Source organism: Saccostrea cucullata, unplaced genomic scaffold (assembly GCF_032062105.1).
Source record: "Saccostrea cucullata isolate Sc308-1 unplaced genomic scaffold, CSIRO_AGI_Scuc_v1 ctg197, whole genome shotgun sequence".
NCBI lineage: Eukaryota > Metazoa > Mollusca > Bivalvia > Ostreida > Ostreidae > Saccostrea > Saccostrea cuccullata.
In genome coordinates this window covers 852,039-874,296 of record NW_026938805.1, presented here as the reverse complement: position 1 = coordinate 874,296, position 22,258 = coordinate 852,039, and the positions used below count along the sequence as shown (strand labels likewise).

Below are 22,258 nucleotides of genomic sequence, written 5' to 3'. Positions count from 1 at the left end.
CTTAATGGCATTGTGTAACAAAGATTCTGTGAAAATCTCATTAAATTTCATTCAGTTGTATAGGAGGAGTTATAGATAAGAGATGGGTACCCTAAAGCTTAACAGACAGACAGACATACAGATGGATGGACATTCCAATCACTGTATACCTTCCTACTTTTTAAGGTGTGGGGGATATAACAAATATAAATGGAAACTAGATGCGTTCTTGTTGCTAGGGCAACAAGCAGGTCTTCCGCCCGACTTTTCGTTAGAAATCTCTGCTCCATCAGGCCATGAAATAGATTTCAGAATGTATTTTTATCGTTTACTTTCATTGACAGCAGTCTCTCAACATAGATCGTGATTATTACAGTTATTCCACAAAATATCTCAAAATATAGCTTTTAAAAATCGACAAAATCTTCCATACATTATAAAAAAGAAAGAAAAGTCATATGCAACTGAAAAAAGACAGAAACAGAGAAAAAATTTTTGCAACGCCCCCAGCGGGATTCGAACCCCCGACAGTGAGACAAAGTTTGGATCGGTCATATCTTTGCAACAAATGCACGCAAGAAAATGTTGAAAACATATTTAGAGTTCTTAAAAGATACTCTATCAACCCTGTGATTTCCAAAGAAAAATAGTGAAAAACAAAAAAGTTGAAAAATTAGACTTTTAGAATTCACTTCCGTTTGCGACCGGAAGTCAGAACGACGAAAAATGAAGGTTGAAAAAGGTTGAAAAATGTATCAACACATCTACATTCGATGTTCTATCACGTCCGTAAGTTTTAGTTTTATATCTGTTACTGTTCTCGAGAATTTTTTGGGACAAAATTCCATTTAAAAAATACAAATTTCCCCAAAAAACGCGAACGGAAGTAAATTTCGAAAAAGTGAGGGACACCCCTGGAGATATTTACATGATGCACCATCCCTGAAAAAATCGTTCAAATTGAATCACGCACAGCGGAGATATGACCTGTACTATGAAAAGTGGAATAATAATAATAATAATAATAATAGAAAACAGAAGGAAAACAATAAGGTCTTCCGAAGGAAGTCGGAAGACCTTAATTATATATAGTGTATAAAGGGAAATTTTCGCCCCCGTTTAATTTTTGCCCCTTTCGCCCTAGTCAGAAGTGGGTGAATTTAAAACGTGGCGAATTCAAAATAATAAACAGTGTAATATCTGAAACAAAAATCCTTCCGGGCGAATTGAAAAAGGAACAAACTTTTTTCAAATGTGAAAAGGCAAAAATAACATGGGGCGAAAATAAGCCTGTATAGTGTATACAGTATTGGTTCAAAGTAGTTAAAAGTCGATATCGCTAAAACTGTTCTGTAAAAGTAAGCTTCAACTGTAAAAGTCAGCACTCCCAACAAAAGTCCACAAGAACATTTAATATTGCAAGTATTTATCTATTTGAAACTTTTATAGTAATAGTCTGATCATTTTAGTTGTACTAACATCTTCATTACTTTTAAACAGTGTCTTGTGGGGATGGTTCACAGTATGATAGAACTTTAGACAATTGTACAGCCTGTCCCAAAGACTTCTACACCAACAGAAAAATCTCACAATACTGCATCAAATGTCCATCAGGGTTCATCACATATGGAGCCGGGTCTTCAGAGTGTGTTCCGCAAGGTACATGTACTTGCTATTCATTGCATATATTTTACGATGTATAATAAATAAATGCTAACACCTGTGCAATTCGTTTCAACTTGAATTCTAACCTTTATTTGTCAAAAACTCAAAAAATTAACATTTAATTTGAAACGCGTCAAAATGAAGCTTGAAATTAAAATTTTTTCATGCAACAATTTTCATTTTATTCCTCTTTATAAGATTCAAGGTTTTTGGAAGTCTTAGAAAAAGGTCTTATAAAAGTTGACATTTGTACCCTATAAAAGGAAAAAAATAATACAGTTTTAAAAAATAAGATTTTCTTGAATCCAGCATTAGATACCAATGCTTATTAGCATGATATGAAATAAGAAGTGATTTGTGGTGTTTTGCAATGATAGCAAAAGCCTTTTACACTATGTATTATAGAATACATGTCGGAAATAGAAGACAAAAATACCAAATAAGTATAAAAATCATGTCTCTGAATGCCTGGATACCTATCGTTTTTTAACATAGAATATATTTGTTGATCAATTTGCAATTAGAAAATACATTGCTGATATTCCATTTCGCTTTTTCTGCAAAAATATTGGAGATTTGACAATTTTCCCTATATAATATGATTTACTTTAATCTTTAAATTTAAAGAAATACTGTGGATAAATTTACATAACTTTGTGGATTCAGAGATACTTTTATGAGTAATTTTGATTACTTACTTAACTGCTAGTGGTTAATATGCTGATACCTATGGAAAAGCATCAAAAATTTTCAACTTGAATTTTAGAGTGACCTTGATCTCGGTTATCTTAAATTTGTTCAGTTTAAAGAAACCGATTAGGATACCGGAGGTATTTTTAGCTTGCCTTAGCTAAGTAGGTACTTAAGTCTAAGTATGAATCTTTAAAAATCTTTTTAGGGATTTCCAATCCTAATAGGACCAAATTCTCAATCCTTAAATGTCTATCAAGTACATAATACTTTGATAATAAATTAAAGTATTTTATAGTCACAGTAGAAAAGGATTGGTCAAGAGAAAGTTTTAAAAATTTCACTAAGCAGTAGTTAGTTAACAAAGATTACATTGAAATCTATGGGGAAAACAATTTTTAAAAAATAAAAATTCAAATAATAAGTATATCACTAAATACTGTAGTGGAAATTAAGATGCATTGAAACATTAGAAATAGAATGCCAATACGCGAGTTTCGAGATTGTAACTTTCCTACGGTAGAGGTGCAGAAAGTATCCACTTCAGCATTGAGGTGGGACAGGTTGTTTCTGTATACAAACGTGCATAAATAAATGAACGATATTTATGGCTTTTAAAATTTATTAAATGTTATAGAAAGATAATAATGTTAAGCAGTGATGCATTTGATGATTTTATCAAGCTCAACTATGCATATTTTCAAATGTACTTTCAATTATAGGGTACTTAAAAACTAAAGAAACGTCGTAGTCTTTATAATAAGTAACCGATTTTCTTGATTGTACGAATATTTCCTAAACAGTTAATGTTTTTTTTAAGTTATAATAAGGAAAAGAATTAATGTGTCATTTAAATTGCTGATGTGCAATGATCAGATGCATGTGTACCGTATTTAGTAGAGGTCTATATCTCTTCCCTCGTCTGAAAAATCTCACATCCACTGATATTTTCTTTTTTGTTACGATTTTTTTTGCTTTAAAGATGATGCCTTTACATTAATTCGGTTATTCTCCAGTTGAAGAGTGCATCATGACAATCAGGCCAAAATAAAATTATAGTTTGTCTGGAATTGCCGCCCGCCGAAACATACTAAAGGCCTGATATACTAAAGACCTTATATTTGACCTGATGAAAAAATATTTCTTACAAATTATCAATTTAAACATTACATTTCATATTTCTGGGGCAAAAATATTAATGATAGTAGCTGATGCTACACTAAAATACACTTTACGTGGATAATAAGTAGATTTTTTGCTATGTATTAAGGTATATTCACAAAACTTGATGACCTGATATTTTTTACTTTACAGGCCTGATATTTTTAAGGTATCCGATCCATAAAAGCCTCAGATTCAATGAATCCGAATGCACCTCAGACATATATTGGGTGAATACCCTTTATAAGGAGACATAATATTCATGTTTTAGTCCCAGTGTGTGAGAGAGGAATGTGTCCTAATTTTTTACCTTGACCTGTCGTTGAAAAGTTATCCCCCTTTGCTTTTAATCAATAAAATTCATTTTTAAAACAAATCTGTGTGCATGATGAAAAATTATTTTTTAATTGTTTTCTTTAATTCTGGCAAAAAAATTGTCTCAAAACCATTTAAAGTGTTTAATTTTCCTAAAAGAATTTTTAAAAAATATCAGGTCATTCAAAACCTCTCGTTGAAAGTCATTTATGAAAATATCAGGTCTTCACTAGAAATATAAGGTCATTCAAAATATCAGGTCGACAAGTTTTTGTAAGAACACCTTGATACAAAGAAAAAATTCTCAGTGTTATTTACTAAAACTGTATTTTAGTATAGTAGCATCAATAATTGTCTCCCAAAAATTGATACAGAATTTTTAAATTGATAATTTTATATGATATTTTTTCATCAGATCAAAATATCAGGTCTTTAGTATATCAGGTCTTTATTATGTTTCCCGCCCGCCTCATTGAAATACCCCCAGCTCAAATAATTTTCTTGGCAAAATATTGAAACTATTTATTTTACCCCTTTATCATCCTACATTGTTTATTACAAATTAGTTCATTCGTCGAAAATATCTTTTTAAAGTCGGGTTAAATTTAACAATACCTAGCTGCCAATAAATCCGATTGTCGGCGTTAGAAGCTCTTCGATGCTACTAATAGATTACAAAATATTAATGTCGCCGACATCGCTAACAAAAAATTAAATTGTCATTGTTATTACCAAATCCAAGTGCAAATGGCATAAAAGTAGTGCTGAATGTTGATTACAACGACGGAGTCTATGCCTTGTTGATATTTTTACCGCCATGATTAAATATGGGGTTAGACTAATACCAGGAAACAGACAATATTGCAAAGTTTTACTTTACAAAGGAAAACATTTTAAGTCCAGTCAATCTTTAAACGCAGTTATAATCAGAAATACAAGTCTTATTTCTGGATAACTACTCTTAAAACTTGCAATCCCAATTTTAAGAAATAAATGCATGTAACGAAAGGTGGGACTAATACATGTATCAGTAATATGAACCTTGCATGGATTTTTTTAAGAAAATAAATTCCTATTCTGTTTCAATATTCCTGTTGTTTAAAGTAAACAAAATATTATTTTCCACTTTTTAAAAGAAATATCAATAAACATTTTTGAATGTTTTATCATACCTGTCAACCAAATGTGATGCTGTGGGGGGGGGGGGGGGGGGGGGGGGGGGGGGGGGGGACCCAACATTCAGAAATGAAATGTTGGGTCATAGCGCGCGGCGACATTTCACAAGGTTGGAGTAAAAAAAATGGTCCCTAATTTTTAGGCATCAATGCAAACACATGCATGAAAATGTTACATTTCATTGCAGACTTAATTTGAACTCAGTACAGGCTACTTTTGGGAACACTTTCAGATGGATAGTAAGATTCACATACTTTCAGTTCAATAGAATTTTTGCGAAGTTTTAAAAATATAAAAAGTTTCTGGGAAACATTTGTTAGATTCTACAATGATTAATTTTTAACATTTTACACAATCAGAAAATTGTAATTAGACATTATATTGAAAGAAATATTGAAAAATTGCGGGAGGGGGGGGGTAAGAAATATGTGCCATTTAATTTCCTATTATTAATTTTATCACACACACAAAATATTTGAATGAATCAAATACTACAAAATAAATTATAAAGAATACCTAATACCCCAAACAAAAACTTAAAATCGTTAGAGTCATGATATGGCAAGTGGGTATTCCCTTGTCATAGCCATTTAACAAAGAAATACAACGTACAATGCTGCATTTTTGGAGAGGGGGAGAAGAAATTCAATATACTTCACTTGAGACTTTGTTGCTTCATCTAAATTAATATCATCTTAACAATAATTTCAATATAAGCAGATAAAATCAGCTGTTATCAGTTTATGCTTTTTAGTTTCGTTTTTTACTTTCGTTTTTAAAAAAAAGATCCCAATTTTAATACTGTTTGTTTATCATATCATTTTTTTAATTAATTAATTTCTGTTTTTAATAAAATATTTAATTAACCCCTAAATCTATGTGGTTCACCATGCATATACCCCTTCAAATGGATACGTATAATCCCCTAACTGCTCCAGACATGTTACCTGTACAGCTGTGTCAATGTGTGCGTTCAAGCGAGAAGTAATTTACTGTGGCTAATTAACACCTCGGCATGAATTGTGTTAAGTAAACAAAGATACTAATCTGTGTGCATTGAATAAACAAGTCTGATGTTCGTATCCCGATTTATGAAACACAAATCGTAAAATTTTTGGATGAATTTTCAAATCTTTTTTGTGGGGATAAACATGCTTTTAATATTGGGTCAAAAAATGGGGATGATCGATTTTGCGGGTGAAAATAATGACACGCCCCGGGTCATTATGAGTGGGAGGTGAGAGGTCAGTTTTGCGGGTGTGACCCACCGAATGCGGGTCACTTGGCAGGTCTGATTTTATGTAAGTAAATGATTTTTTTTTAAAGTCTGACAGAAATCTGAACATGTGCAAGTTTAAGTTTTCTATATTAATTTCATTAAAGTTCAAAATTTTGATTATTAATTGATTATGCCAAGCCGATTGTTGTCGATAATCGATTCAAATTTCTTTTCTGATTACCCGCCATCACTACTTTATAGTATTTTATGATGTAGCGATTAAAGCCATTTGACAAAATGAAAGCTGCCAAAATGTCAGACCAGGTTGGACCAGTGGATGGTAAAAAATTACATGGATCTGAAATTTTTTAGGCCTATCCCAAATACTTAAGGGAAATGTTGTCTGTCAGTATGATAAGTCTTTGAAACGTAATGTTAAAACTGATTTATGGCGAACACTGCACTCTAGAACATACCAAACACCCCCTCCCGCTTTTCCACAAAACATCCCAACTATTCTTAAGAAATTTTTTGTGGTTTGCACTGTTTGTAAGGGTTGTTTTAACAAAGGGCTAAATTTCAAAGAGAAATGCTATGAAATAGACTGATAAAATTATTGTTTAAAAAAGATTTTTAAAATAAACTAGAAGTTTGACGCTGAAATTTGACTTTTAATAATAAATGAGCAGGTCTTACATCTAAATTAGATTGATATTTGAGTACCGTTAGGTATATATATTTTTTTCAAAATCAGACAAAAATAATATCAATAAAATAAAAAAAAGAGGACAATTAATAAAAATCACCACTGTTGTTCATTGACATTTTTTGCTTTTTTATCATTTAGCCTTAATTTGGTAAAAAAAAAACCTCCCTCCTGGGTCTGAAAACCCCCAGGCTGCAATTCCAAACAAACATTTTTTAAGGATGGCCTCATGTAGTTATGATAAAGCAGTATATCGATGATGCAATGTATCCAATTTATAAATATCTGTCCCACCTGTCTGTTTACGCGACAACGAAACTCCCCTCCTCAACAAAAGAGTGCACCAAGGGAGATAATCTCGAAACTTGCATATTAAAAAACGATTTTTGTACCAGGTAAGTTTTTTTAAATTGATATTTTATTAATTAAAAAAGAGGGAGATAACTCTTACCAAAATTCAAGGTCATAAATTAGGACACTTACATGCTTAAAGTAATAAAATGAAATTATGTCTAAATATACTAGTATTCACCACCAACACATCTGTTATGTATTAAATTTCATTGAATCTGTTGCTACAGTGTATTTGGTACGAATACTTTAAGAACAGCTAAGCTATGATCTGTTATATTTACAAGGAATTTTCATAAGAAAGATAATCCCCCTAACAGAATTATTTTTTTCTTTCAACTACATACAACATTGTTATACTCTAACTTAGGAAGCAGCACTTTATGATGTTTTCTAACACAATTTTAATAGGTATGATACTAAGTATTATTTTCATAAACATCTTTAGTGTAAATTGTGATAATGAATTGTTACTCTTTCTGTTCTCTGTGTTGACATTCTTCATATCTTGATCTGACATAAAAATCATTTCTGAAAAATTAAGCAGCACTTTTCATACTTTCAAACTATTTTTCATGTGACTCTAATGTTATTGTTGTTCATGAAGATCAATATTAGAATTTTTAAATTTTCTAAGGGAAATTTATAGCAGAGGGTGGGGACCCCTTAAGCCATGATTGGTCAAGAAATTTGGAAGCATCCTCAGGTAGTTTAGATTCAAGTTTGTTCGGCCTAGCCACTCATATAGTAAACTTTTCAATACTTAACTGATTTTTGCTGTGCTCACGTGAGCAATGTGGCCCATGGGCCTCTTGTCAGATGACCTATTGTCTGTTTGTTCATCTGTAAACTTTTCACATTTTCAACTTCTTCTTAAGAATCACTTGGCCAATTTCAACCTAAGGTGGTACATGTAAAAAGAATCCACATTTTACATTGAAATATGTAGGAAAAATCTTTTTAAAACAAAGTTCTTCTCGAGAACCACTGAACCAGAAAAGCTGAACTTTTTGTTGAAACATCCTTGGGTAGTGTGAATTCTAAATTATTCAAATCATTTTTATGCTTCTTACTTTTCAAAGAAACAACAATTAAATTGATGACTAATAATTTTTTTAATTTCAGCCCCTGGAACAACTGCTGCTCCAGTCATAAAGCAACAGACATTTATATTCACTCTTTCGTACAAATTGTTTTTGGATTGTCAAGTTCCAGATGCTGTTAATTCAGCATTGGCAAACATAAGGGCTCGAATTATACATAGGCTTCTTGCATTAGCCTCCCGTTTTGCAAATTTTTGCAGAAAAATAAATGTTCAAGAATGCTTTCTATCTGTAAGAGTACAATCTAATGTTTGCAAAACAGCAAGAAGGAAAAAAAGAAATGCATCACCCGTAGATCTAGATGTTAAAGTGGATATTCCTGATGTCAGGTGGGTATTAAAATGCAAAAGATTTTTTTTTTCAAATCCTATTTCATTCACTTTAGTTGCATCTATCCAATATATCAAAATATTACAAATGAAAACAAAAAATTATGTTGTGCACTACAGTGATAATAGTATATATTTCAACAGTGTCATAGAATTGACATTAAACTGTAAAATGCTGTATTTGTTTGTCAATATGGTGGTAAACAGTATTATACTTTCATGTAAATTCATTAGGAAACATTTGTTAAAATACACTTTTACTTGCTGAATGATGAAGTCATGTACTCAAGTGTAGTGTAACAAGAAAGGAGGAAAATGCAGTGGACCAGACTGGGATTCGAACCCGTGCCCCCTGAAACTCCCGTCAGGTGCTCTACCAACTGAGCTATTTGGCCAAAGGCGATTGAACCCGGCTGACCGCCACATTCCTCTCTCCATAAAGGTCTTTGGCCCTCCAAAGACCCCAACTTAGGCTCATCCCTGGCAGGACTCTCACCTGTCAGTTCCAGGGCATGACATGGCACCAGATGTAATGAGAAAGGAGAAAATGGACCAGAAGGGATGCGAACCCGGACACCCTGAAATCCGGTCAGTTGCTCTACCAACTGAGCTTTCTGGCCACTGGCGATCGAACCCGGCTGACCGCCACACTAGCATTGACGATGGGTGATTTTCAAAAAAAAAAATGACTGCACAGAATTTATGTGCACACAAGGCTCAGTGTTAAAAACATTCAGTATACTCAGTAATATAATTGCATACTGTAAAATCACATATTTTCATGAGTGATATTTTCGAGGTTTTAGAAAAAATCTTGGTTTGTGATGACTTGATTTCGTGGATGGAGAATGTTTTAGTAGTAATGTATATTAATTTTCACGGTGGTCATAAATTCATGGGTTTCTCCTTGCCCTGAAAACAACGAAAATTAAGGATTTCACAGTATATAGTTCTTAAGTGTAACATTGAAAAATTCACCCCCCCCCAAAAAAAAACATTGTCAACGGAGCCGCAAAAAAATTTTGATTCACAATATATCACAATTTTTTCCCTTAAATATGATATTTTAACAGGCAAATTTAAATGACTGTAATGAATATTCATAATTTCTCCTTAAAAATGTGCTGAAAAAAACGTAATTTTGATTTTTTTTTTTTATTTACATGCACATGAAGCATGACTGGACGCTAGGTTGCTGTTCTTTTACTTTTCAACATTTTGTACCCATTCCAAATGAGTAGCTAGTAAAATACCATTTTTTCCAGTGATTTATTATAAGCTATGTTTTATTCAATTGTTTCTTTCCAATAGCTCAACTGTAACAGATACTGAAGAACCTACAAAAATTCTGCAAACTGAATCCATGCTTAAAGAGGACTTGGATACAAACAAACCTGAATATGCACCTCAGGTAAAATCAATTATTTTTATTCAAAGTACTGTCCCAAAAGTAGGTCACCATGGATTCATTTTTGAATTTCATAGCTACACATTTTCAATTCATGTCTGGATTATACACCTATCATACCCATACATTCTAGAATTTCAAACTAGATGCAACCTTGGGGAAGATGTGTAGCAAACTAACAATCTAAGAGTAGGTATCTGTATTCCAAAAAAATTAACAGACAAGTACCATATCACTTCATAGTGATTAGGAATATGCATAGATATGTATGCATAATGTGAAATGTTCCCAAGATAACGAGTCACTCATATGACCTATGAGCTATCTGTCCATCCCCAAACATTTAGGAGAGAAAACTAATATAGGGTAGATTCAATTTTGTTCAAACCATGACTGGGATATGGGCCCAGAATAGGGGTCCATACTTGTTTGCTAGAAACAGTTAAACAGCAGAAAGGCGTTTATAATTATTTATTTACCTCAAGAATACAGCATAATAACATGATGTGGGATTAGATGAGGACCAAAGAAACTTTTCACTGATTTGACATTATAAGCTCAAGTTTGATATGCAAGTAAGAAAATGCCCTTAATTGTTTCTGATTTTTCTAAGAGACTGATCAGGAAATGAGAGATAAATAATTTTCCAGGAAGTGATTGACCATAGTTACATTTTTGACTTAAGAAAAGTTTCTGGAACGTTGCCATTTTAAAATGGAAAATATTGCCATATGACCACCTCTCTTTATACAATATAATGTCAGCATTGAATATTAAATGGATATGAGGTGGTCAGTATGATAATTTAAGTTTTGCAATTATATATAATTTGTCATCCTGCATTCCTGCCTAGTAGAATAAATTAGCTGTCAATGGTATCTGTAATATTTTTTGACATTAAAAAATACAAGACATTGGTATATTGGGTTCACATATCTATGTTTAACAAATTAAAACAATATACTTACATGTAAGAATGCACAAAAGCAAAAAGTGCCAATTCATGCACCATTTTGACCCAGAATATATATCATCTGTCCTTGCAAGAAGATTGATTGGTACTTCCACCACATGAGAGTTTTGACTCCTCCACCCCACTCCACCCCCATTTTACATTTCTGTTCTTTTAAAAATAGTCTGCCCTGTAAAGGTACAAAAATAATTTTAATTGACATTCCCCTGACCGTATCAATTGGCTGTAGCCTTACAATAATTCAAACAATAGTTATGAGTAGCTAACAGATGTATTACAGCGCCCTTAGATATATACATAAAAAAGTACATAAATTGACACAATTTAATACAATAACTAGATATTTAGTGCTTGGCGTAATCATGCATTAGCGCTATACAAGTTTGCTGTATATTATATATATAAATGATTAAGTAAAAATATTCTTGAATTAGCAGATTGTTGACTGCACCAAAGCCACTTTAATATGAAGCCCACTTTTTAGCCCCTCTGAGCCAAATTAAGGCTCAAAGAGTTAATGCTTTGGGCATTTGTGTGGGTAAAGTTTTTAGAATATGGGCCATAACTCAAGAACCCCTTGGTGAATCATTGTCAAATTTGCGCAGGATATCCTTGGCCCAAAGGCTACCAATTATACTAAAACTAGGGTTGGGACCCTTAAACAAGGGGAGATAATCAGGAAGATAAAACCAAAAGTACTTATTGCTAAAAATCTTTTTCTCCTGAACAACCAGGCAGATTATCACAAAACCTACGTACAAGAATAAGGATATGTTGAAGATTAAAAATTGCGTCAACTTGGGGCATAGGGCATGGTCTCAAGGTCACTTCAAAGTTGACCAAAAATTACACTTCATAAAAACGTTTATATTTTGCTTATAATATAGACTAGGATCATCAAATCTTGTAAGTTGATTCATCTTAGGACTTCACATCGTGTAAATCAAAAATAGATCACAGTGACCTACTTTTTAGGTCACCTGAGTAAAAAAAAAGGTGACCTATTGCCGTTGTCCGTCGTGTGTTAACATTTGAACATTTTCATCTTCTTCTCTGCAGCTGCTCAACCAATTTCAACCAAATTTGGCACAAAGCATCTATTGGTGAAGGGGAATCAAAATTTCGAATTTCATGGTCCTTGTCCCCCTGGAGCCTGAGGGGCGGGGCCAAAACCACTAAAATTAGTGCAATCTTTGAAAAATCTTCTTTACTCCTGGAAATCAAGCAGTCAAATTGTTTGCATGGTTGTAATCAGCATTGAGTCCTATACCAAAATTGTGAAATTCATGGCCCCAGGGTCAGGGGTTCTAGTGCTAGGGCAGGGCTAAATAGATTATATTGTGAAAATGCATTATTTTCTGGATAATCTTCATCTCTGCTCCTGGGTATTAAATAAACTAACCAAGTACAAAGTTATGGTTATGATGCGCAAGAATGTCTCTTCCAAAATTGTGAATTTCATGGCCCCTGGGTAAGGGGTTCTGGTGTTAGGGCGGGGCTCTATTAATTATATAGGGAAAATAAATTAATTCTTTAAAAATCTTCTCTGCTCCTGGGTATTAAATCAATAAACTATGTACATAGTTATAATGAGGAAGGATGCTTCTTCCCAATTTATGAATTTCAGGGCCCCTGGGTCAGGGGTTCTGGCATTAGGGTGGGGCTCTAATGATTTTTGATAGTGAAAATGAATTCGTTGAAAATCTTTCATTTGCTCCTGGATATTATGCCAATGATCTAATTATATATTTATGATGAAGAAAGATGCCTCTTTCAGAATGGTCAGGGGTATGGAGGGAGGGTACTTTGTCTGAAAATAAATAGTTTGAATTCTGCTCTTTGGTATCAATCAACAATTTATGATGAAATAAAATTTATGATAAAATTTCAACAATTTTGAAATATGTGCCCTCAGGGACTCAGTGGATCCTGTGGGAAGGGCTGCACAATTGGTGGTTATAAAGTGGAAACGCATTTTCTCTTTGTTACTCTGATCTACCTCTGGGTTTTAAGTAACCAAAGTAAGCATGCTAAGTGTATAGTTATGATAAGCAATGGTGCCTCTTTCAAATTGTGAATTTCATGGCTTTTCGATTAAAACATGAATCAAGTTCCATTGCTGGAAAGTTGTTACATGAAACTCAGGTGACCTATTAGGCCCGTGAGCCTCTTGTTTAATTTTGCAGGCATTTGTTTTCAATTTGATTTGGAAGCATATTTTTGACACTTTAAGGCCTATTATCATCAAACTTTGTCAGTTGATGCATCTTGGGTCCTTAAACAACGTCAACTGACCTACTTTTTGAATTTTATGGCTAATGAGCTTTTCTGATCAAAATTTGTCTGTCATCGTTGTCGTCGTTGGCATTGTCGTTGTTGAAAACTTGGGTGAGAGGATTCAAATTTGTTTAAATGAAGGGCCAAGCCCTCTTTCAAGGGGAGATAATTATGAATTAATGAAAAATTAATAGTATCTTTTAAAAATCTTCTTTTCCAGAACCATTGGGCCAGGAAAGATGAAACTTATGTGGAAGCATCCTTAGGTAGTTTAGATTCAAATGTCTTCAAATCATGACCCCTGGGGATAGAGCAGGGCCACAATGGTCGATCAAAGTTTTACATAGGAATATATAGGAAAAATCTTTAAAAATCTTCTTCTCCAGAACTTTTGGGCCAGAAAAGATGAAACTTATGTTAAATCGTCCTTAGGAACTGTACATTTAAGTTTGTTCAAATCATGACCCCTGGGGGTAGGGTGGGACCACAATGGCCAATCAAAGTTTTACAAAGGAATATATGGGGAAAATCTTTTAAAAATCTTTTTTCTCAAAAGTAGCTTTAAAGCCATGATTGGTGATATTAATATGGAGACATCCTCAGTTAGAGTAAATTCAGATTTGTTAATATCATGACCCCTGGGGGTAGGGTGGGGCCATAATGGGTAATCAAAGCTTTACATAGAAATATATAGGAAAAATCTTCTTCTCAAGAATAGCAAAGCCATGGCATGATTGTTGATATTTATATGGAAGCATCCTCAGGTAGGGTAGTTTCAAGATTGTTCAAATAAGAATTCTTGGGGGTAGGGTGGGGACACAATGTTGGATCAAATTTTACATAGAAATATATACTAAAATATCTTTAAAAATTTTCTGGAGAACACCAAATCCATGATTAGTATATGGAACTAATGGAAGCATCCTCAGGTGGTTTAGATTCAGGAATTGTTCAAATTATGACCCTTGGGGTTAGGGTGTGGCCACAACGAAAGATTAAAGTTTTGCATAAGAATATACATAGGAAGAATATAGAGGAAAAAATCTGCTTCAGAACAGAAAAGTTCTGTTTAGTCAAATTGACATTTAATTATCTGCAAGTAGTGAAGAATTAAATTTATTCAAATAATATCCAATCGGGAGGGGGGATCTCAAGTAATATGTTAGAAAAATCTTTAAAAATCTTCTTTTCAAGCATGGCAAAATTATAATTGTATGCTTTATTGATATACATGTAGTGACATTTTCAAGTAATAAAAAATTCAAATCCCCCTCCTCCAACAAGTGAACTTTTCAATACTGAGCTGATTTGTGTTTTTTCTCTAGCCCATGTGCTTAGGTGAGGCCCATGGGCCTCTTGTTAAATTTTGCAGGCATTAGTTTTGAAATTGTTCAAAAGGCATATTATGAATACTTTCAGGCTTATGATCATCAAACTTTGTCAGTTGATGCATCTTGGGTCTTCCAAAAACATCAACCAAAAAGTAGGTTACATTGATCTACTTTTGACCTTTTATTGCTACATTTAAGTGTCTTAGAATCGTCGAACTTTGTCAGTTGATGCATCTTGGGTCTTCAGAGAAGGTCAACTGAAACATAGGTAGGGGATGACAAATCCCATTGCCCGATGCCCGGGGCTAGTGAATTTTGGGGGTGGCCAAGTGAAACTTTATCAACCACTTGTACGTGGGCAAGTGACTTATCAAAAATAAAATCAATTTGTAACCCAAAGATTTAAAGCTGGGCATAGGGGCTTGCATGACATACTCAGTATTTGTTTCCCCCTTGTTTTGATGCATCTTTTGATGTAGAAGTACTTTTTTCCGCGTGTTATTAATTTACGCTAATTTTCCACCGAAATTTGTCCAAGCATACTTAATGTGTAAATGTAATGTATATAGTGACATTCTAAGAAAAAATTCTCTACCCGCGGATTTAACAGAAATTGAGATTTTACAGAAACTGAGATTCCGCAGAATTATGACCCCGTGGAAAAAAGTACGTCAAGTAAATTTTTACCATGTATTTGCCCTTAGACAAGTGCCTTAAAAATCTATTTGTCAGCCCCTGGTAGGTCCTATGACCTACTTTTGAAATCTTTTCGAAATTTTAAAATATTTCAGGTACTTTTAGGCTATAAAACTCAGTTCAGTTGAGGCATCTTGGGTCCTCAGAATGTGTCAAGTAAAAAGATGATCATGGTGACCTACTTTTGGAATTTCTAGTTATTTGTTTGAATATTTCAAATAGTAAGAGTCTTAAGAGGCATTTTTATTTGAGGCATTTTGAGGTCCCAGAGTGAACCAAAAAGTAGGTCAGTGTGACCTACTTTTGTAATCTCATGGCTATATCTTTATTTTTAAGATAATAAGGGGCTTAGAATCATCACACTTTGTCAGTTGATTATCCAGGGCTCTCAGAGTTTTTAACCAAAAATGCAGGCCATGATGACCACCTTTTGTAATTTCAAGCCTTTAGTTATAAATACAGGATACTAAGAGTCTTTAAATAGATTGTACAATTTATCAGAAGAGCGATTCAAAGCCCTTGGTCCTCTTGTTTCTTGATTATATCCTCTTGGAAGGAGACTTGGCCCATCATTTGAACAATTTAAACTCTCATTCACCCAAGTATACTTTGTATCAAGTTTGGTTAAAATTGGCCCAGTGGCTCTTGAGAAGAAGTTGAAAATGCAAAGTTTACAGACAGGTGGACAATGGACAACGGGTGATCAGGTCAAAGAGACTTTCTTTTGAAATTTTATGGCTATATTTAAATATCTCAGGTAATTATTGCTTAGAATCATCAAACTGTCAGTCGATGCATCTTCATTGGGTCTTCGGAGAACGTCAACTAAAAAGGAGGTCACAGTGACCTCCTACTTATGGAATCCTATGGTATATTTAAATGTCTCGGGTAATTATTGGCTAAGGATCATCAATTTTGTCAGTTGATGCATCTTGGGACTTCGGAAAATGTCAACTAAATGTAGGTCATAGTGACCTACTTTATTTTTGGAAATTTTGAAATATCTTTGGTACTTATACTCCATTCTATGACCTATTTCATGGGCGCCGCCATATTTTCATCACTTGACCAGTCGGCCATTAAGGTGCTGATATAACGCTGTAAACAAATGCACGCTTTGAGTGCTGAGTCATCCTGTAAACGGTGTTTTTCAATCGTTATTATTAGTTAACATGAGTGAAACAAAAGGTATATACGAAGTTTAAAAATTCTTTTGAGTTTATGTTATTTATTTGCGTTACTATTTACCAAAGGTTCTGTTAAGAATGGTGTTTTAAACGTACATGTATTATATGTTGAACCAACTCCCACTTCTATGTAGGATTGTAGCTGTACGTACGTATACGTAATCTTTTGTGTATACATATTTAACCCGTACCATAAATGATCAATATACTGTTTAAAATATGGTAACTGTAACTGAATGATATTACCGAATCTCAAGAATGCATAATAAATATCCTGATTACATGCCCCAACACCATGAACACGGCAACAGCACAGTTAACCCTTGGCCCTGATCCTACTTCTCACTATGGAACCTCGTTAGCAATGTTGAGGCTCTCCAGCAAGTGAGCAACTGAGATGACACTACGTCCACATCTCTGATATTTTCTTATCTTTGATCTACATGTAATATGCATGTGGTTTCATTGCTGACCCCTGCCATAGATGTTCCCCATGTACATGTAATTCTCTGCATGACAAATGATAAGTATACATACAATGTATATATAGGTTTACCCCTCTATTCTATTTATAGTGTAGAGGGGTAGACCTACACATATGTATATATACATATACTTATCATTCATCATTTACAGAATTACATTGGGAACGACTATCCTCGCCTTCTTCACAACAACTTTATTATTTCTTTTGGTCCTTTTTAGCTCACCTGAGCCGAAGGTTCAAGTGAGCTTTTCTGATCAAAATTTGTCCGTCGTCTGTCGTTGTCGTCCTTGTCGTCGTTGTCGTTGTTGTTGTAAACTTTTCACATTTTTATCTTCTTCTCAAGAACCACTGGGCCAATTTCAACCAAACTTGCTACAAAGTATCCTTGGGTAAAGGGAATTCAAGTTTGTTCAAATAAAGGACCACGCCCTTTTGCGTGGGAGATAATTATGAATTAGAGAAAAAATAATGGCATTTTTTTAAAAATCTTCTTCTCAAGAACCATGACCCTCGGGGGGTAGGGTGGGGCCAAAATGGCCGATCAAAGTTTTACATAGGAATATATAGGAACAATCTTTAAAAATCTTCTTCTCAAGAACCACTGGGCCAGGAAAGATGAAACTCATATGGAATCATCCTCAGGTAGTGTAGATTTAAGTTTAATCAAATCATGACCCCCGGGGGTAGGGTGGGGCCAAAATGGCCGATCAAAGTTTTACATAGGAATATATAGGAACAATCTTTTAAAAATCTTCTTCTCAAGAACCACCGGGCCAGGAAAGATGAAACTCATGTGGAATCATCCTCAGGTAGTGTAAATTCAAGTTTGCTCAAATCATGACCCCCGGGGGTAGGGTGGGGCCAAAATGGCCGATCAAATCTTTACATAGGAAGATATAGGAAAAAATCTTTAAAAATCTTCTTTTCAAGTACTTCAAAGCCATGCTTTGTGATATTTAAGGGAATCATCCTCAGGTAGTGTAGATTTAGTTTGTTCAAATCATGATCCCCTGGGGGTTAAAATTCAAGCCCTCCCCCCCCCACCCAACCTCAGTAAACTTTCTGTTCTTATCTGATATGTGCTTTTTCCTAGCCAATTGCTCAGGTGAGCGATGTGGCCCCTGGGCCTCTTGTTTAACTGCATACCCAAACTATTGATTTTTTAAATGACATAATATAATGCTCACATATAACATAACAGATTAGTTCATTTAATTGCATAAACATTTTGTAATAAAATTTTGCTAAGATATGAAGATCTTAGAGGTACATGTAGATGCTAAGTTTGATAAGATGATATTGAAGTGTGGTGGTCTGGATCTTTTTTTTTCTTTTGGTTATAATTTTATAAATTTTGGCTTATACAACAAAAATACATCAAGTTCTGGTTTTATTAAACGATCGTTAAAAATATTTTTGTTTGATATACTCCGACCCACATTTTTCAAGGTAGAAAGTTATGAGGGTTTTTTTTTTTTTAAATTTTTGCTTATCAATATATGATCAAATTTAATAAATTTCATAAAAATTACAGACTCAGGAATTGAGTGATGTTTTCAATACACAGTTATCTAGATAACTAGACATACATATTTCATATTTATTGCTATGAAAATTTTCAATTTAAAAGCATCCTAGAGAAATTATATATAACTTAGCTTTAAAATCAAAATATCTCTATTTCTAATGAAACTAAATTGAAAAAAAAAAACCTAAGTGCTGAAAAAATGGTTGGGTAGGGGAGATTTTGATGGGTCGGTCAGAGTACATCAAACAAATCATTTTTTATTGTTTTATCATTTACGAGGGTTGATCCAAAAGTTCGTGGAATTTCTTTCTAAAATTTCATCTTGATTTGATGAGAGCAAACAACAAGCATATTCATAATATAGAGTCATAATGCAACAATATTGGAAAATTTCACCACTTTCCAATCACCAATAAGATCACACGAGCTTTCTCAAAATGGATAGTTGTGAAACCCGGGGGAGACTTCGACGTAACGTCAAGTTAGATTTGTCACGTCACGTTATAGAGGCATCTCACCTTAATGTCCAATTCCAATACATAATTCTACAAAATACTGCCTTTTCTCCATTTTTTTTTCTCAAAAAATGCCTGGGTATCCTCTCGCAACAACTTATCTTCGTTTTGCACTCATATTTCAAAATACTCCATATCTTTCCATATGGTGTTCCAATTTCAGTAGCAACGTCGAGAACCGTACCTCAGCCGATAGTGTCCATTAACGTTTTTAATTAATTTGTCTAAAGGGGGGTTAAACACTTAAAACAGAGCCCCCCAAAAGTCGGCCACACCTTTAATCAACGTACATGGAAGTTCTATTTTTCTTAAATTGCTTATACCACTGGAAAACCAGTAGCTAAATGCATTTTCCCCAGACTATGTCAATAATATACGCGTTTAAGATGGATTGATCCCGGGATTTTTACAAAACTTATGACTTGACCGAAAGTTTACGTTGTCTAACAACTTAAAGATGAACAATAAATCATCAACTAATAAACTTAATATTCAGTAAAATCAGTAAAACTCTCACACAAAGGTTTATAAAAGATCAAGCAATCGTAATAATGACATAATTTCGTTTTATATACCATACAGGGCGGTTTAATCCTCATTTCACGTATTAAGAATTAAAATGATAGTAAAGGTTTTCATGTCTCCCCCGCATTTCCAAACAACCGTTTCTATGGCAACTGCCATAGAGTAACTGTCATAAATATTTAAAATGTTTTTATTCAAAAATTTCAACAAGTGTCTATATTCTCATTTGTAATTCTTAACCAATTTCACTTAAAAATAAATAGGATATGAAGAAATTCTACGAACTTTTGGATCAACCCTCATATACAGCAAAAAGTCCTAGGCTGTCTTTTTTTATCAATTCAAATTTGATTTTGATCTTTTCATTATACCCCCGCAAACGAAGTTTCATTTATAAAAAATGTAATGAGCAATTACATTTGCACTTAAAATGATTTAGCATTTCTCTCGTCGCTTAGATCCATAAAATATTCATGATTTAGCACTTCTGAAAAACCCAACGGGGGTATTTTGTCCCGTTTGGACAGTTTTAGCTTTGAATTGTGCTAAATTTTGTAAAACAAATAAATCAGAACATTTAAATTGAAGAAATATCAGTGTTTCAGATCCACCACAATCATCAGATCCAGGCTGGAGAACAAATGACTTAACAAATTGGCCCCATCTTATGTATGAAGATTTGGTTGATTATTTGATTAACTCCAAGGCCTATGATGGGAAACAAATGAAGTCATTTAGGGCACTTTTGGGCCGAAACTATGTTAACTGAAAGTGGCTGGGAGATGTGAACAGTATAATTTTACCGTTGGGCAAAATATGTTTTTGAAAGCAAACATCTCGCCTTCCCAGCCAGGAACTGCACGTGAAGATTATTCTGCCTGGATTTTAGTAGTCGGCGAGTAGAACAATTATAGTATAGCAAATGCAAGCTGTACATGTCCAGCAGGTTTGGGTAGGTCATGTAGCCACATTTCAGCTATTGCTTATGCAGTTGTAATGGCATGGAGCCAAGGTTTTGCTGGGAAGTCAGTGACAGAAATGCCAGTGTCTTGGGGTAAAGGGGCCAAGGCATCCACCAATGATCATCAAGTTTCTTTAAAAGAACTTAATTTTCAACGTCCATCTCAGCATAAACCACAAATTTTAATGATGTGATTGAACGTTCAAAACCTCAAAAAGAATTTAGGTTTAGGAAAGTAGATTCCCATGGGGAATTGCTTGAATTTACTAAAAATTCTCCATTGTCTAGTTTATTTAAATGCAGTGGAACCATTGTTAATAAAACCATTAATTCCCAAGTTTGTCAACAAGTTACAGACGGCAATTTTGACACAAATGATGTACAGCATGGAAATCATGACATAGATTTTTCTAAGCCAGTCAATATTGCATATATTGAATGTGATGTATGTAGAAAATTTTACAAGAAATATGTACATTTTTCAGATAATCAGATTACTGAAATTTGTAAACAAACAAAAGAGCAAAATTCTGAGTTATGGTTAGATAGCAGAAAAGTTAGAATTCCGGCATCATGTGTTAACAAAGTGCCCAAAACAAGCAAAGCCAGTGCTGAAGTATTTATTTCTAATTATTTGTATCCAAGATTCAAAGGTAATACTGCAACAATGCATGGTAAAAAATCTTAACCCATTGCTAGGGAATCCTTTGAAAATAAATTTGATGTACATGTCAAAAAATGTGGAACCGTTATCAATAAAACTTAACCTTTCCTTTCTGCCAGTCCAGATGGCATGATAAAACTCTTTTGGAAATCAAGTGTCCATTGTATTAATTCCTGATCTCTTAACAAGTAAAAGCTATTATATTATACAAGAAAAAGATACTTTAACTATCAATAAAACAGGGAGAAACGGATACTATACCCAAATTCAAATGCAGCTTCACTGTACACAGAAATCATTTTGCAAATATTACACATGGTTTTCAGTAAGTGGTGAATCAGTGTGCATTAATGTTCAATATGACAGCAATTTTGTTGAAAATATTTTGCCAAGAATTAGGGCATTTTATTTCAAAAACTTACTAATTAGAATTGTAGATGATTTTGCTCAAGGGAGACTTTCCTTCAGTGAAAGTTATGAAAAGTTATGCAAATTGTAAACAACATGTACCAGTGTCATGAATATGCAAAATAAAAGAGGAAAAAAGTCCTACTTTGTCTTATTTCAGACAAAATTGTCTGGGCTTACAAAACAAGAAATTTTATCAACATTATATTTAACACATGAAAATGTAACAAGTTCAATGAAAACGTTGGAATTACAATGTACATGAACTTTACCTCATTCTTTAATGAGCTGGGGTGAGTGGGGTCTTAAATTGCAAAGAGCACCAACAGCTTTAACTATTTTGTTCATTTTTCTGACAGATTTAATAGAAATAGTGCTATTAAGAATTCTAATTGCACGCTCGACATGAATTCTTACTGAAGCAATTCTGCGAGACTCGATGACCTCTTTCTCAGATAATTGTTTTCTACCTCTTAAAAATGAGGGGATATTCAAATTAACGCGAAGAGCAAACAGCTCTTCATCAATTGTAAATCCCCTATATGCCATCACTTCATCATTTGGTTGCAAGTAATTGTAAAACCCTGACTTTCTTGTGATAAAT

At 33.7% G+C, this 22,258-nt stretch overlaps 1 protein-coding gene across 1 annotated transcript in view; it reads left to right on the top strand.

Annotated features, from left to right (window-relative positions):
- LOC134251347 (sushi, von Willebrand factor type A, EGF and pentraxin domain-containing protein 1-like) overlaps positions 1-22,258 on the top strand; it is a gene marked incomplete at its 5' end in the record, with an annotated part of 52,730 nt that overhangs the window by 5,650 nt on the left and 24,822 nt on the right. The window contains 3 exons of the mRNA XM_062733738.1: positions 1,480-1,638; positions 8,388-8,694; positions 10,006-10,105. Coding sequence (XP_062589722.1) covers positions 1,480-1,638; positions 8,388-8,694; positions 10,006-10,105 — 566 coding nt within the window. The remainder of the gene's footprint in view (positions 1-1,479; positions 1,639-8,387; positions 8,695-10,005; positions 10,106-22,258) is intronic.